The sequence below is a fragment of the Microcaecilia unicolor genome, chromosome 4 (genome assembly GCF_901765095.1).
Source record: "Microcaecilia unicolor chromosome 4, aMicUni1.1, whole genome shotgun sequence".
In the NCBI taxonomy this organism is placed as follows: Eukaryota; Metazoa; Chordata; class Amphibia; order Gymnophiona; family Siphonopidae; genus Microcaecilia; species Microcaecilia unicolor.
The window spans coordinates 331,394,402-331,407,963 of record NC_044034.1 but is presented as its reverse complement, the minus strand read 5'-3'; the positions used below and the strand labels follow the sequence as shown (position 1 = coordinate 331,407,963).

General features: G+C 41.5%; 1 protein-coding gene across 1 annotated transcript in view; it reads right to left on the bottom strand.

Moving 5' to 3' along the window:
• The window catches only part of LOC115469732, a 44,945-nt gene that overhangs the window by 26,262 nt on the left and 5,121 nt on the right, over positions 1–13,562 (bottom strand). Inside the window, exons 2-4 of the mRNA XM_030202520.1 lie at positions 5,341–5,469; positions 3,760–3,828; positions 3,006–3,070 (exon numbers count right to left, since the gene is read on the bottom strand). Of these exons, the coding sequence (XP_030058380.1) occupies positions 3,006–3,070; positions 3,760–3,828; positions 5,341–5,469 (263 nt within the window). The remainder of the gene's footprint in view (positions 1–3,005; positions 3,071–3,759; positions 3,829–5,340; positions 5,470–13,562) is intronic.

Here is a 13,562-nt window from a genome sequence, read left to right as displayed (position 1 = left end):
TATTGTGAACATGAGGTTAACTTGGCAGGCACATCTGAACTGCTAGTGCTGAGGTTTCTGGAATAGCAGTCAGAATTATTGTTTGTTAACACAGGGGAGGAGCTGTAAGGAGAGAGAACCAGAAGATAGAGCGGAGAAAGTACAGAAAGAGATAAAATCTCAGAGATCAAGCTTAAAGAGATCAAGCTTAAAAATGGTTCAATGATGAACTGAAAAAAACTCAAAACACAAGTCAGAAGATTAGAATGTGCGTGGAATAAAAAGAAGGACGACCCCACACTCAACGCCTGGAAACAACTTCAAAGAAAATATAAATATACCATCAGACAAACCAAAAGATTGTATTACAAAACTGTAGTTGGACGAAACTACAAGGACACACATAAACTCTTACTACTACTACTACTACTACTATTTAGCATTTCTATAGCGCTACAAGGCGTACGCAGCGCTACACAAACATAGAAGAAAGATAGTCCCTGCTCAAAGAGCTTACAATCTAATAGACAAAAAAATAAATAAAGTAAGCAAATCAAATTAATTAATGTGAACGGGAAGGAAGAAAGGAGGGTAGGTGGAGGCAAGTGGTTACAAGTGGTTAGGCAGAAAAATACAGTTCTAAACAAAACTCTTCCAACTCGTGAATAAACTACTAGACACCACACCAGTCACAAACAACAGCAAAGAACCAGGAGCTGACAACCTTGCGAAGTACTTCAAGGAGAAAATCGTACAATTGCGACTTAAAATACCTGTCAGCCCCACCGATTACGCCGTACTACTAGACTGTCTAGACCCAGACCCTGGAGTATACCCAGCAGATAGAATTTGGACCAAATTCGAGACACTATCGGAGGATCTCATCTCCCAAACGCTTAAAAGATTCGCCAAATCTCATTGCAAACTAGACATATGCCCAAACAACCTTATGACATCGGCCCCTCAACAATTTATAAAAGACCTAACGAACCACTTGAACTTTATGCTACAAAATGGACTCTTCCCAAAGGAGAAAGGAAACATTCTATTCACCCTCATACCCAAAGATGCAAAGAAAAATGCCAGTGAACTAACCAACTATAGACCAGTAGCATCCATTCCCTTAATAACCAAAATAACGGAAGGAATGGTGACCATACAACTCAGAAACTATTTAAACAAATTCTCAATACTACATGACTCCCAGTCAGGATTTCATTCTAACCACAGTACCGAAACAGTACTAGTAACGCTCATGACTAAATTCAAACAAATGATTGCAACCAGCAAGAACATACTACTTCTACAATTCGACATGTCTAGCGCCTTTGACATGATTGATCAAGGCATTCTACTACATATCCTCGAGTACTTCAGAATCGGAGGCAATGTGCTCAATTTGTTCAAGGGATTCCTAACCACACGATCATACCAAGTGACATCAAATTCGATTACATCAGCCTCATGGACACCTGAATGCGGAGTTCCACAGGGATCCCCCCTCTCACTGACCTTATTCAATCTAATGATGATACCATTGGCTAAACTACTATCAAATCAAAACCTCAACCCATACATATACGTTGATGACACAACGATCTACATCCCATTCAAACAAGACTTAAAGGAAATCTCCAACGACATCAACCAAAGTCTACAAATCATGCATTCTTGGGCAGATACATTTCAGTTGAAACTTAATGCAGAAAAAACCCAATGCCTAATACTCACCTCTCAACACAAAATGAACAAATTCACCACCATCAACACACCAAAACTGAATCTACTAATTTCGGACACCTTAAAAATTCTTGGAGTTACCATCGACACCTAACACTTGAAAGCCACGCGAAAAACACATCCAAAAAGATGTTCCTCTCAATGTGGAAATTAAAAAGAGTAAGACCATTCTTTCCAAGGACCATCTTCCGTAACCTGGTACAATCACTGGTACTTAGTCATCTAGACTATTGCAATGCACTCTACGCTGGCTGCAAAGAACAAATACTCAAAAAACTCCAGACAGCCCAGAATACTGCAGCTAGATTAATATTCGGAAAATCAAAATATGAAAGCGCTAAACCATTATGAGAAAAGCTACATTGGCTCCCACTTAAAGAACGCATCACGTTCAAAATATGTACCCTAGTTCACAAAATCATTCATGGCGATGCCCCAGCCTACATGTCAGACCTGATCAACTTACCACCCAGGAATGCTAAAAAATCATCTCGCACATTCCTTAATCTTCATTTCCCCAACTGTAAAGGTCTAAAATACAAACTAACGCATGCATCAACCTTCTCCTATATGAGCACACAATTCTGGAACGCGCTGCCGCGCAACCTAAAAACGATCTATGAACTAACCAACTTCCGCAAACTACTGAAGATCCATCTCTTTAACAAGACATACCACAAAGATCAACACATGTGACCTCCCCCACATGTACCCAGAATTGTCTCATAATGTTTTCTTATTATATTACTCTCATGTTCTAACATTATCATGTAACCCAAAAACCTTCTATAATACCAAATGTCTATTCTTTTCCAATTTCCACTATTCATGATGTATTGTAAGCCACATTGAGCCTGCAAAGAGGTGGGAAAATGTGGGATACAAATGCAATAAATAAATAAAGTGTGTGGGGCATAGCAAGGAAGATATTAGCAGATACATAACCCTAGAAACATAGAGACTGAAAGAAAATTATGTATTTATTCCCCATTTTTTGTTCCTGGAGTTTAAGGTAAAACATAAGGTAGAGATAAAACATTGCAGAAAAGGGAACTTAAAGAAAAACTAAATCTCAGAGATGTGTGTGGGGGGGAGGGGCACCTCAGGCTAGGGAAGGAACAAGCAGCATTTAGGGGTGTCAGTAGAGAACTACCCCTCCCTGTCACAGTCACACAGTTAAGGGTGTTAGTAGAGAGCTACTTCTCCCTGTCTTGTCACATAGGGTTCTTCATAGAGAGCTACCCCATGTGGTTGGCGGAGGTACTGATATCTTACATGCTTCTTACTTCTTTCTGCAGTTTCCCTGATGATATCGGGGAGGTGCACTTGGGACCTTCTGTCATCTTTGCTCCTGCAGAGAAGGAAGAGGAATAGTTGTTGGTGCTCCAACTTGGGACAGAATTCAGCCTTGACAAATAAACTGGAAACTGGACTGGACAGAGACATGAATATGAACCTGGATGAATCCCTGTCTTCTCCCTCATTCCTTAGAGCTGTGAATATTTCTCCGGTAGTAGGAATGTGAGCAACTTACTCTCCCCCAGCTCTCCATGGAGAGAAATACCTTCTCCCTTCATTTGCTCAATGATGGAATACTCTGCTCTCCCCCTTCAGTTTAAGAACATAAGTGTTGCCATACTGGGTCAGACTGAAGGTCCATCAAGCCCAGTATCCTGCTTCCAACAGTGACCAAGCCAGGTCATCAGTACCTGGTAAGATCCCATGGATGGTAATACTCTACCCCATCAAACTCATCAGGAAGGTGAATACCCTGCCCAACTCTCAAAAAGAATCTGCCCTGAGATATACACTGCCACCCTTTTGCTCACTCTTTCCCCCCATTCCTTCCATAGCAGCATTAGCCATAAATCCAGGCCTGAAGTGACAGCTGAACCTACATCCCATGATCTGACTTTGTCATCAGTGCCATCCTGTAAGTTCCAGACATTGCAGTCCAGTTCCACAAACCTATACGTAACCACTGGCTCAGCAGCTGCTACAGATGGACCTACCCCTGAGCAGCACCCTCAACCTGCTCACCATTGTGTGGTCTGCTGGCAGAATCACTCCAGCTGCTGCAGCTCATTGTCATATAGGCAGCATCGTCAGCTACAGAAAGAAGAGAAGCAGAGAGAAGGCACCATGAGATACAATAGAACAGCCAAAGTACCATCTGCCAGCTGCAGCCAAGGAGTGAGCATGATAACCAAATATGTCATGTATCCTTTCCATAGCACTTCCTTTCATTTCCCAGTCCCCACCACGAAGTTTCTGAATGAGTATTGCTAAGTCAACAGGCAATACAGAACTAGAGATCCCAGAATGCTCTGCAAGTGACATTTTAAAAAGGAACCTCAAAACATCTGATGTCCCAAACAAGCCCCAGGTCATAAGGGACAGACTGAATGAGGCCTAGCTAGCTCTACTCCCTTAACATCCTCTAAGAAAGGCAAGACTAATGGTCCATACGTGCAATGGGATAATACCACGTTTTTTTTTCCTGAAGACTTCAAGTGTGCTGGTAATCCTGTCCTTCAGGGAATCCCAGCAGTGGTCCCTATGTTTCTCCATAAGAATAATTTCAGGTTCCATCAATGACATGGCAACACAATGGTTTGGAAAAAGCTGATTCCCATCTCCCCAAATGATTCTGAGTGCATCCTATTTGTTTGGTTATGAGGTGTATTTTTTAATGTAAACCGTTCTGTTTTGTAATTGCAATAAGAAACGGTATATAAAAGGAATAAATGATAAATGATGATCCTCAATATGAGCTCTTCCAACCCTCCTGTTGCTCAGTATTCAGGTTACTGCCAATTTGAGGGATAGAGAGCCTGACATCTCTAAGACTGGAGGGCTCATGGGGGTAGGTCTAGTCCAAGGGTATTTAATGCTGTGACAGAGATATGTCCAGTGGGGGTTACCATATGGCTCCAGAAAAAGGAGGACGGATTGAGCCAGCCGGGTTTTACGTCCATTGCTTTCCATTGAAAGCAATGGAAGTAAAACCCGGCTGGCTCAATTACTTCCATTGAAAGCAATGGATGTAAAACCCGGCTGGCTCAATCCGTCCTTCTTTTTCTGGAGCCATATGGTAACCCAGCTTGGAGCCAGGTTCACCTGGCTTTTGGAAGTTGCCATCAAAACAAAGTATGATGTTCAATGACACATTTTTACCTGACTTTTCTGTTAGAGGCAGTGTTGGAGTGATCATGTTTGTTGAGCTGAATTATTAAAATCTGTGTTCGGAGGCCTTGGGATGTGACTGAGGGGGTGAAAGGCTAAGGGTTTACTTAGGGGTCTTAAAACCCTTACACCAGCCCTACCCTTCCTCGGTTATTTCTCCCTGGTTTGTTTTCTTCATCATGGCCCCCTGTTATCTTAAAGTCTCATATTTGTTTTTTTAGTCGTTATCTCTTCACTAACTTGCAAGGAGCAGGGGCTCTCTTATGTGTACAATGCTGTGTACATCTGGTATGTGCTATACAGAAGACTGGGGGGGAGGGCGGGCTCGGGTATTAACACAGGGATACACAGTCTGTCACCTAAGGGGATGGGCACAGACAGACCAATCTTTTCACCTCCAGGTCCTTCTGCCTGCAGTTGTCAGAAGATACGTACATGGAGGGTCTTGCAGTCGGGACAAGAGCTCTGCAATTGACTTCTTCTTGGCCTGAGCAATAAAGCTGAGGTTTTCCCAGTCCAATATCAGTAGGAAAGACTGAAGATCAGAGAGCAGCCGGTCCAGATCTAGTGAGGGAAAGGGGAGACAGAACAGGAAGCATTGGGATTAGTCTTCAGTCATTAGCTTTCCACTATAAACATGAACAAAGTCTCAGCGCTATGAAGTGCATTATCTGATAACTGCCAGAGCATAAGAGTTACCACGGCTGTGCAAGCGGTGCATCCGCAAAGGGCGCAAATATGGAGGGGGTATAAAATTGGCAGTGGCAAAGTGAGTGGGTTGCACAGAGCGCAATTGTAGCTCAATACAGTCCTGCTTATCAAGTCAAATCCGGTCCTGATTTTGCTTCATTCTATGTATGAGTTCATAACTCTGATTTAAGGAAATGAATGAGAAAATCAGAACTATGGAAAGGGGCAAAACCAGGAACAGATCAGCCTGTTAGTTGACTCAGGTTTTAAAAGCCCAGCCTCTGCAGGAATGAGAGGACCAAGGAGCCTGGTGAACACACACATTCCTTTCTTTGAGGCTGATGAAGGGCCATGTCACCTCCTTCCCCTCAGCTCTGTTCACATGAATGAATGAATATTGTTTGGGCTTTAGAGTTGCATTTTAATTCAAAGTGTCCTCCCCCTCAGAAGGGAGTAAAGAATCTCCTTTATGAAATGAAGCACCTCCTTTTCTCTGATATTAATGGATCTGATTGTGGCATCATGAGGCCAGAAAGTGTGCTATGCCAGCCTTAGACAGGGATTCAGGGAGGAAGTTATCAACGTGGGCTACAATTAAGATGAGTTATTTTACTGTTAGTAACTAGGCCTCACTGAATAAAATGGGGACCTGTGCTAAAATAGCACAAGTTAGCAATAAAATAGCCTATCTTAACAGTAGCTCACATTGATAACTTCCCCCCTAAGTGGTTTTGCCTCTCCCTCTCATGGGATACTGGTCTCTTACAGTCTGCATTTGATGCTGGGTGCACTTTGGGGTGCTTGGAAAGACCCTCTTCCCAAACATGTTGCCATTCTCTGAGAGCAGAGAGAGCGAGAGGCAGAGACTTCAGCCTGAATGAATCCTCTGTCGTTCTCATCCACGCTTCTGGAGAAACAGGCATCAGACTGTGTGTGCTGTACAATCTAGCATGTCTAATCTGTAGAAATGGAAATCAATTCATCCCCTGCCTCCCCCGCCCCAATCATCCCACATATTCAGCTTATGTTTATGCTTATTAGTGTCTTGTTGTTACATACTGGCATGGGGAGAGGGAGAGAACAAAGCTCCAGGGAGGCTGCAGAAATCTGGGCCTTGCAGGGAGATGATCTAAACTCATTCTCTCCCCCAGACGAGAAAGTGATGTTGCACATCTGTAACAGGTATTCTCTGTGGACAGCAGGATAAAGCAGGTATACGGTTGGGTGATGTCACAGCTGATGCCACCAGTTAGCCTCTGAAAGAGGTTTCTGAGCATGCTAGGTAGTTTCCGTCCTTATTTGAACCACTCAAGACCGTCAGTTATAGTTCAGAGCTGGCTTTCAACAGAGGGAAGGGAAGATTGGGAATGTGTGGCTGTTGTATCCTACTGTCCACGGAGAACACCTGTTACGGGTGTGCAATAGCGCTTTCTCCGTGGACAAGCAGGATGTACAACAGCCACACACATGGGGATTCACAAGCTGAGGGTTGCATGATATGATTTGTAAACCTGCAACCTGATTCAATAAGGAGTAGGAGGCAAGTTGAAGCCTTTAAACCAGTGGTTCCCAAACCTGGTCCTGGAGGCACCCCAGCCAGTCAGGTTTTCAGGATACCACAATGAATATCCATGAGATAGATTTGCATGCAGTGGAGGCAGTTTATGCAAATCTATCTCATGAATATTCATTGTGGATATACTGAAAACCTGACTGGCTGGGTTGCCTCCAGGACCAGGATTTGGAAATACTGCTTTAAACAGTAGCAGTATTTATTATAGCATATCCTGAAAACCCCATTAAATTCAAGGGGGGTTCAGGATATCTCCATTGAATTTAATGTGTTACCTCTAATAATAGTACCTTAGATCTGATCAATTTTTTATTATTTATTTTGCTTTATCATTAACATAGTTTCTGAATACTCCCATCTCTAGTGTTTCATGCCTTATTTTCTAATTACACATCATTCATGCATCATTCATTCAACCTAATACTCATGACTAGGCTCCTTGATGCCTATCTAATGACATTACAATAATTACAACTGGGTTATCTAAAGTCCAATATTCTTAGCAATAGATGTTGCACTTAAGATCTCGGTAAGCTGGTGTCTCTTGTCTGATGAAGATTCTATTAGTTAATCTTGTTATACTTTAATGAGGATATCCTGAAAACCCCAACTAGCTGGGTTTGGCTTGAGGGCTGGGTTGAAAGCCCCTGATATAGAGCTTGTAAAGGGGTCTTGAGAGTGAGAAGAACACTAACTGGAGAACCATTTCCACTTAAGTGCATAGGACCTTCTGGCATAAGGCTTTCTGGACTGTAGAAGAATAGGTTCCACATCTGCCAATAGGTTTAAAGATTTGAATGGTCTCCACTCAGTTTCCAGGCAGTGAGTGCTAGCAAATGAATGTTGGGAAGAAACGTGGAGCCTTGATCTTGAGTGATAAGGTGTTGAAGTGGAGGTAGATGGATTGGAGGTAGTTGGCTGAGCAATTGAAGAGGAGAAAACCATGGCTTACAAGGCCAATATGGGACTATTAACAGGATTTGAGCTTTGTCCTTGCCAAATATATTCCATCTATTAAAGAAAGAGGAAGGAAGACCAAACGACAGCCGGCATGGTTAAAAAGTGAGGTGAAGGAAGCTATAAGAGCTAAAAGAAAATCCTTCAGAACATGGAAGAAGGATCCAACTGAAAATAATAGTAAACTACATAAACAATGGCAAATCAAATGCAAAGCACTGATAAGGAAGGCAAAGAGAAACTTTGAAATGAAGATTATGATGGAGACAAATACACATAATAAAAACTTTTTAGGTATATTAAAAGCAAGAAGCCGGCCAAAAAATCAGTTGGGCCACTAGATGACCGAGGGGTAAAAGGGACACTCAGGGAAGATAAGGCCATAGCAGAGAGATTAAATGAATTCTTAGCTTTGGTCTTCATCGAGGAAGATGTGGGAGAGATACCAGTGCCAGAAATGGTATTCAGTGCTGATGAGTCAGAGAAACTGAATGAAATCTTATAAACCTGGAAGATGTAATGACAAAATTTGACAAACTGAAGAGCAGCAAATCACCTGGACTGGATGGTATTCATCCCAGAGTACTGATAGAATTGAAAGATTAACTTGCAGAACTATTTTTAACTATTTACTAACTATTGTTAGTAATGTGTAATTTATCTTTAAAATCATGGTACCAGAAGATTGTAGGGTGGCCAATATAATGCCGATTTTTAAAAAGGGTTCCAGAGGTGATCTGGGAAATTACAGACCAGTGAGCCTGATGTTGGTGCTGGGCAAAATGGTAGAGACTATTATAAAGAACAAAATTACACAGCATATTCAAAAGCATGGATTAATGAGACAAAGCCAACATGGTTTTAGTGAAGGGAAGTCTTGCCTCACCAATCTATTACATTTCTTTGAAGGGGTGAACGAACATGTGGATAAACATGAGCCAATTGATATTGTGTATCTGAATTTTTAAAAGGAATTTGACAAAGTACCTCATGAAAGACTCCAGAGGAAATTGGAAAATCATGGGATATGAGGTAGTGTTCTATTGTGGATGAAAAACTGGTTAAAGGATAGAAAACAGAGAGTAGGGTTAAATGGTCAGAATTATCATAAGTACATGAGTAATGCCACACTGGGAAAAGACCAAGGGTCCATCGAGCCCAGCATCCTGTCCACGACAGTGGCCAATCCAGGCGAAGGGCACCTGGTGAGCTTCCCAAACGTACAAACATTCTATACATGTTATTCCTGGAATTGTGGATTTTTCCCAAGTCCATTTAGTAGTGGTTTATGGACTTGTCCTTTAGGAAACTGTCTAACCCCTTTTTAAATTCTGCTAAGCTAACCGCCTTCACCACATTCTCCGACAACGAAATCCAGAGTTTAATTATGCGTTGGGTGAAGAAAACTTTTCTTCGATTTGTTTTAAATTTACTACACAGTAGTTTCATCGCATGCCCCCTAGTCCTAGTATTTTAGGAAAGCGTGAACAGATGCTTCACATTCACCCGTTCCACTCCACTCATTATTTTATATACCTCTATCATGTCTCCCCTCAGCCATCTCTTCATCAAGCTGAAAAGCCCTAGCCTCCTTAGTCTTTCTTCATAGGGAAGTCGTCCCATCCCCACTATCATTTTAGTCGTCCGCTGCACCTTTTCCAATTCTACTATATCTTTCTTGAGATGTGGCGACCAGAATTGAACACAATACTCAAGGTGCGGTCGCACGATGGAGCGATACAATGGTATTATAACATCCTCACACCTGTTTTCCATACCTTTCCTAATAATACCCAACATTCTATTTGCTTTCCTAGTCGCAGCAGCACACTGAGCAGAAGGTTTCAGTGTATTATCGACAACGACACCCAGGTCCCTTTCTTGGTCCGTAACTCCTAACGTGGAACCTTGCATGACGTAGTTATAATTCAGGTTCTTTTTTCCCACATGCATCACCTTGCACTTGCTCACATTAAACATCATCTGCGATTTAGCCGCCCAGTCTCCCAGTCTGGGCGGCTAAAGAGAAGGGTAGATAGTGGGGTTCCACAGGTGTTTGTGTTGGGACCATTGCTTTTTAACATATTTATAAATTATCTAGATAAAGGAATAACTAGTGAGGTAATTAAATTTGCTGACAACACAAAGTTATTCAAAGTTATTAAATTGCAAGAGGATTGTGAAAAATTACAAGAGGAACTTATGAGACTGGGAGACTAGGCACCCAAATAGGAGATGATGTTTAATGTGAGCAAGTGCAAAGTGATGCATGTGGAAAAAAGGAACCCAAAATATAGCTACATGATGCAAGGTTCCATGTTAGGAGTCACCAGCCAGGAAAAGGATCTAGGAGTCATCGTTGATGATACTTTGAAACCCTCTGTTTAGTGTGCTACGGCAGTAAAGAAAGCAAATAGAATGTTAGGTATTATTAGGAAAGAAATGGAAAATAAAAATGAGGATGTTATAATGCCTTCGTATCGCTCCATGGTGCGACTGCACCTTGAATACTGTTTGCAATTCTGGTCACCGCATCTCAAAAAAGATGATAGTGGAATTAGAAAAGCTTCACAGAAGGGCGACAAAAATGATAAAGGGGATGGGATGACTTCCCTATGAGGAAAGGCTGAAACTGCTTGGGCACTTCAGCTTGGAGAAAAGACGGCTGAGGGGAGATATGATAGAGGTCTATAAAATACTGAGTGGAGTGGAATGCATAGATGTGAATCGCTTGTTTACTCTTTCCAAAAATACTAGGAGTAAGGGACACACAATGAAGCTACAAAGTAGTAAATTTAAAACGAATTGGAGAATATATTTCTTCACTCAACGTGTAATTAAACTCTGGAATTTGTTGCCAGAGAATGTGGTAAAAGCAGTTAGCTTAGCAGGGTTTAAAAAACATTTGGAGAGCTTCCTAAAAGAAAAGTCTATAAGCCATTATTAAAATGGACTTGGGAAAATCCATTGCTTATTTCTGGGATAAGCAGCATAAATGTATTGTATTGTTTTGGGATCTTTCCAGGTACTTGTGACCTGGATTGGCCACTGTTGGAAACAGGATACTGAGCTTGATGGACCTTTGGTGTTTCCCAGTATGGCAACACTTACGTACTTATGTACTTATAGTATTAACAGTATTGGCGGGAATGCGTATAGAAGACCTGTTGACCAAGCAATGAGGAATGCATCTTTGTCCATGCTGAGCCTGCTGGGATGGTGGGAGCAGAAAATCTTGCATTTGGCATTGAGATCTGATGCAAAGAGGTCTGTGGATGGGAGGCCGAACCTTGCTGTGATCTGGTGGTAGACAGAGAGGTCAAGAGACTGTTCGTGAGGCTGGAGATGTCGACTGAGTCTGCTAGGATATTTCGATTTCCAGGCAGGTAAACAGCTGTGAGAAAGATGTTGAAAGACTGTGTGAATTGCCAAATTTGAGGTGCTTCCTAGCAAAAAGGGAAGGAGCCGGTCCCATCTTGCTTGTTTATGTAGTACAAAGTGACTTTATTGTCTGTCTGTTCTTGTATAGCCTGGTTGGAAAGTTGAAGTGCAAATACTTGAAGCGACTTGTGAACTGCTCTCATTTCCAAGTGGTTTATATTGAACGCTTGCTCCAAAGGAGACAATTTCCTTGGGTTTGAAAATAAGATGTGTGAGCTCCTCAACTGGTCTGAGAGGCATCAGTGTTGTGTGGTCTGTATGTAAGGGGGATAAAAGTATTTGCCTCGCAGTAAGATGTCTATACTTATTTTATCCTTTTCAAAATCCATTACGCATGTGATTTGAAGATCCATCATGAGGTGACTGTGATGTTGATTCCATTGAGTACATTAGTCCCATTGTAAAGGTCTCATATTTAGATGCGCAAATGGGATGGTATGTACTGCCGCTGCCATGTGTCCCAATAGACAAAGAAAATGCTTTGCTGGAACTTGAGACATGGAAAGAGTAGCTGCAGTTAGAGTTAAAATTTGCTGAGCTCTGTGAAAAGGTAGGAAAGCTGTGGCCATGGGGGTGAAGGGTTGTGCCCCTATAAATCCTAGAGATTGTTAAGGTTGAAGGACTGATTTTTCGAAGTTGATGAGAAGGCCAAGAGATTGCATGAGACGAATCACAGTTTAGAGGGGTAATTGAGCTTGCTGAGGGGAGGGGGCAGAGATTAACCAGTAATCTAGGTATGGAAATATTGATAGTCCTTGCGTTTGAAGGTAAGCCACTTCCATTAACAAGTGCTTTTTGAATACTGTGGTGTGGATGAGAGACCGAAAGGTAGAACTCAGTACTGGTAATGGCATGAAAGACATTTGAAATGCAGAAACTTATGGAAGGATGGATGAATTGATATGTGAGCATAACCTTCTGTTAGGTCCAAAAAGACTAACCAATTGTTTTGATGAAGGAGTGGAAAAATAGTTGAAAAGGTATTCATTTAGAATTTTTCTTTGCATGTGCATGTGTTCAATTGTCTGAGATCTAGGATTGGGCAAGGTCCACCCTTCTTTTTGGGAATAAGGAAGTATTTGGAGAAAAACTGAGACCTTTCTGCTGAGATGGTACTTCTTTGATGCAGTGGGATTGCAGAAGAGACTTGACTTCTTCCTGTAGAGTTGAGAGTTGATTGGAGGGAGGTGGATGAAACGATGAAGGATGACTCGGTGGAAGTCTGGTGAGATGTAGTCTGTAGCCATTGCTGATGACTGAGAGAACCCAGTTGTCAGTGGTGATTTCTGTCCAACAATGATAGAAAGCAGTTAACCAGTGGGAGGGAGGTTAACTGCTTTCTATTAATGTCTAAGGGAGCATAAACCAAAGAAGTCAACATCTCAACCCCAACAAAAATCAAACCCCAGCTTTTGACTCTCTTTTACTTCCATTCCCACCCCTTCACAGTGTTCTTTTAAAAGGTGGAGAGTCAGAATCTCTAGAGTGCTCTAAAGAAGAGGGAGCTTAAGTATTTTGCTAAATAAGTGAAGGAGTCTGGAGGTGTTCCTCTATACCAGAGGAACTGGAGGGCAAATGCCTGGAGTTATGATGATGAGAATGTTTAGCAGAGGAGGAGCAGGAAAAATGTTAATGTTTACAATGTGACTTCCTTCCGTTAACATACCTCTGCTTCTGATGGCATTGGGAGAACTCAGATGGGCCACTCACATTTTTATCTACGTGTGCATCTGTTTCTATTTTCATCCTTATTCTCTTGCTCTGTATATATATATATATATATATATTTTTTAATCAATTATAAAATTATGCTATATGTGTTATCATTAACAACAAACAAGACATTTTTATGAGTACATATTTTTTATTGATACACACTTTTTATGTTCATCATTTTTATCTGTATAAATATATTTTAAAATTGTATTATGGTTTTTAATTGTATTCTGTTTTATATTGTTTGTATTGTATTCATCACTCATTGTATTCAATATAT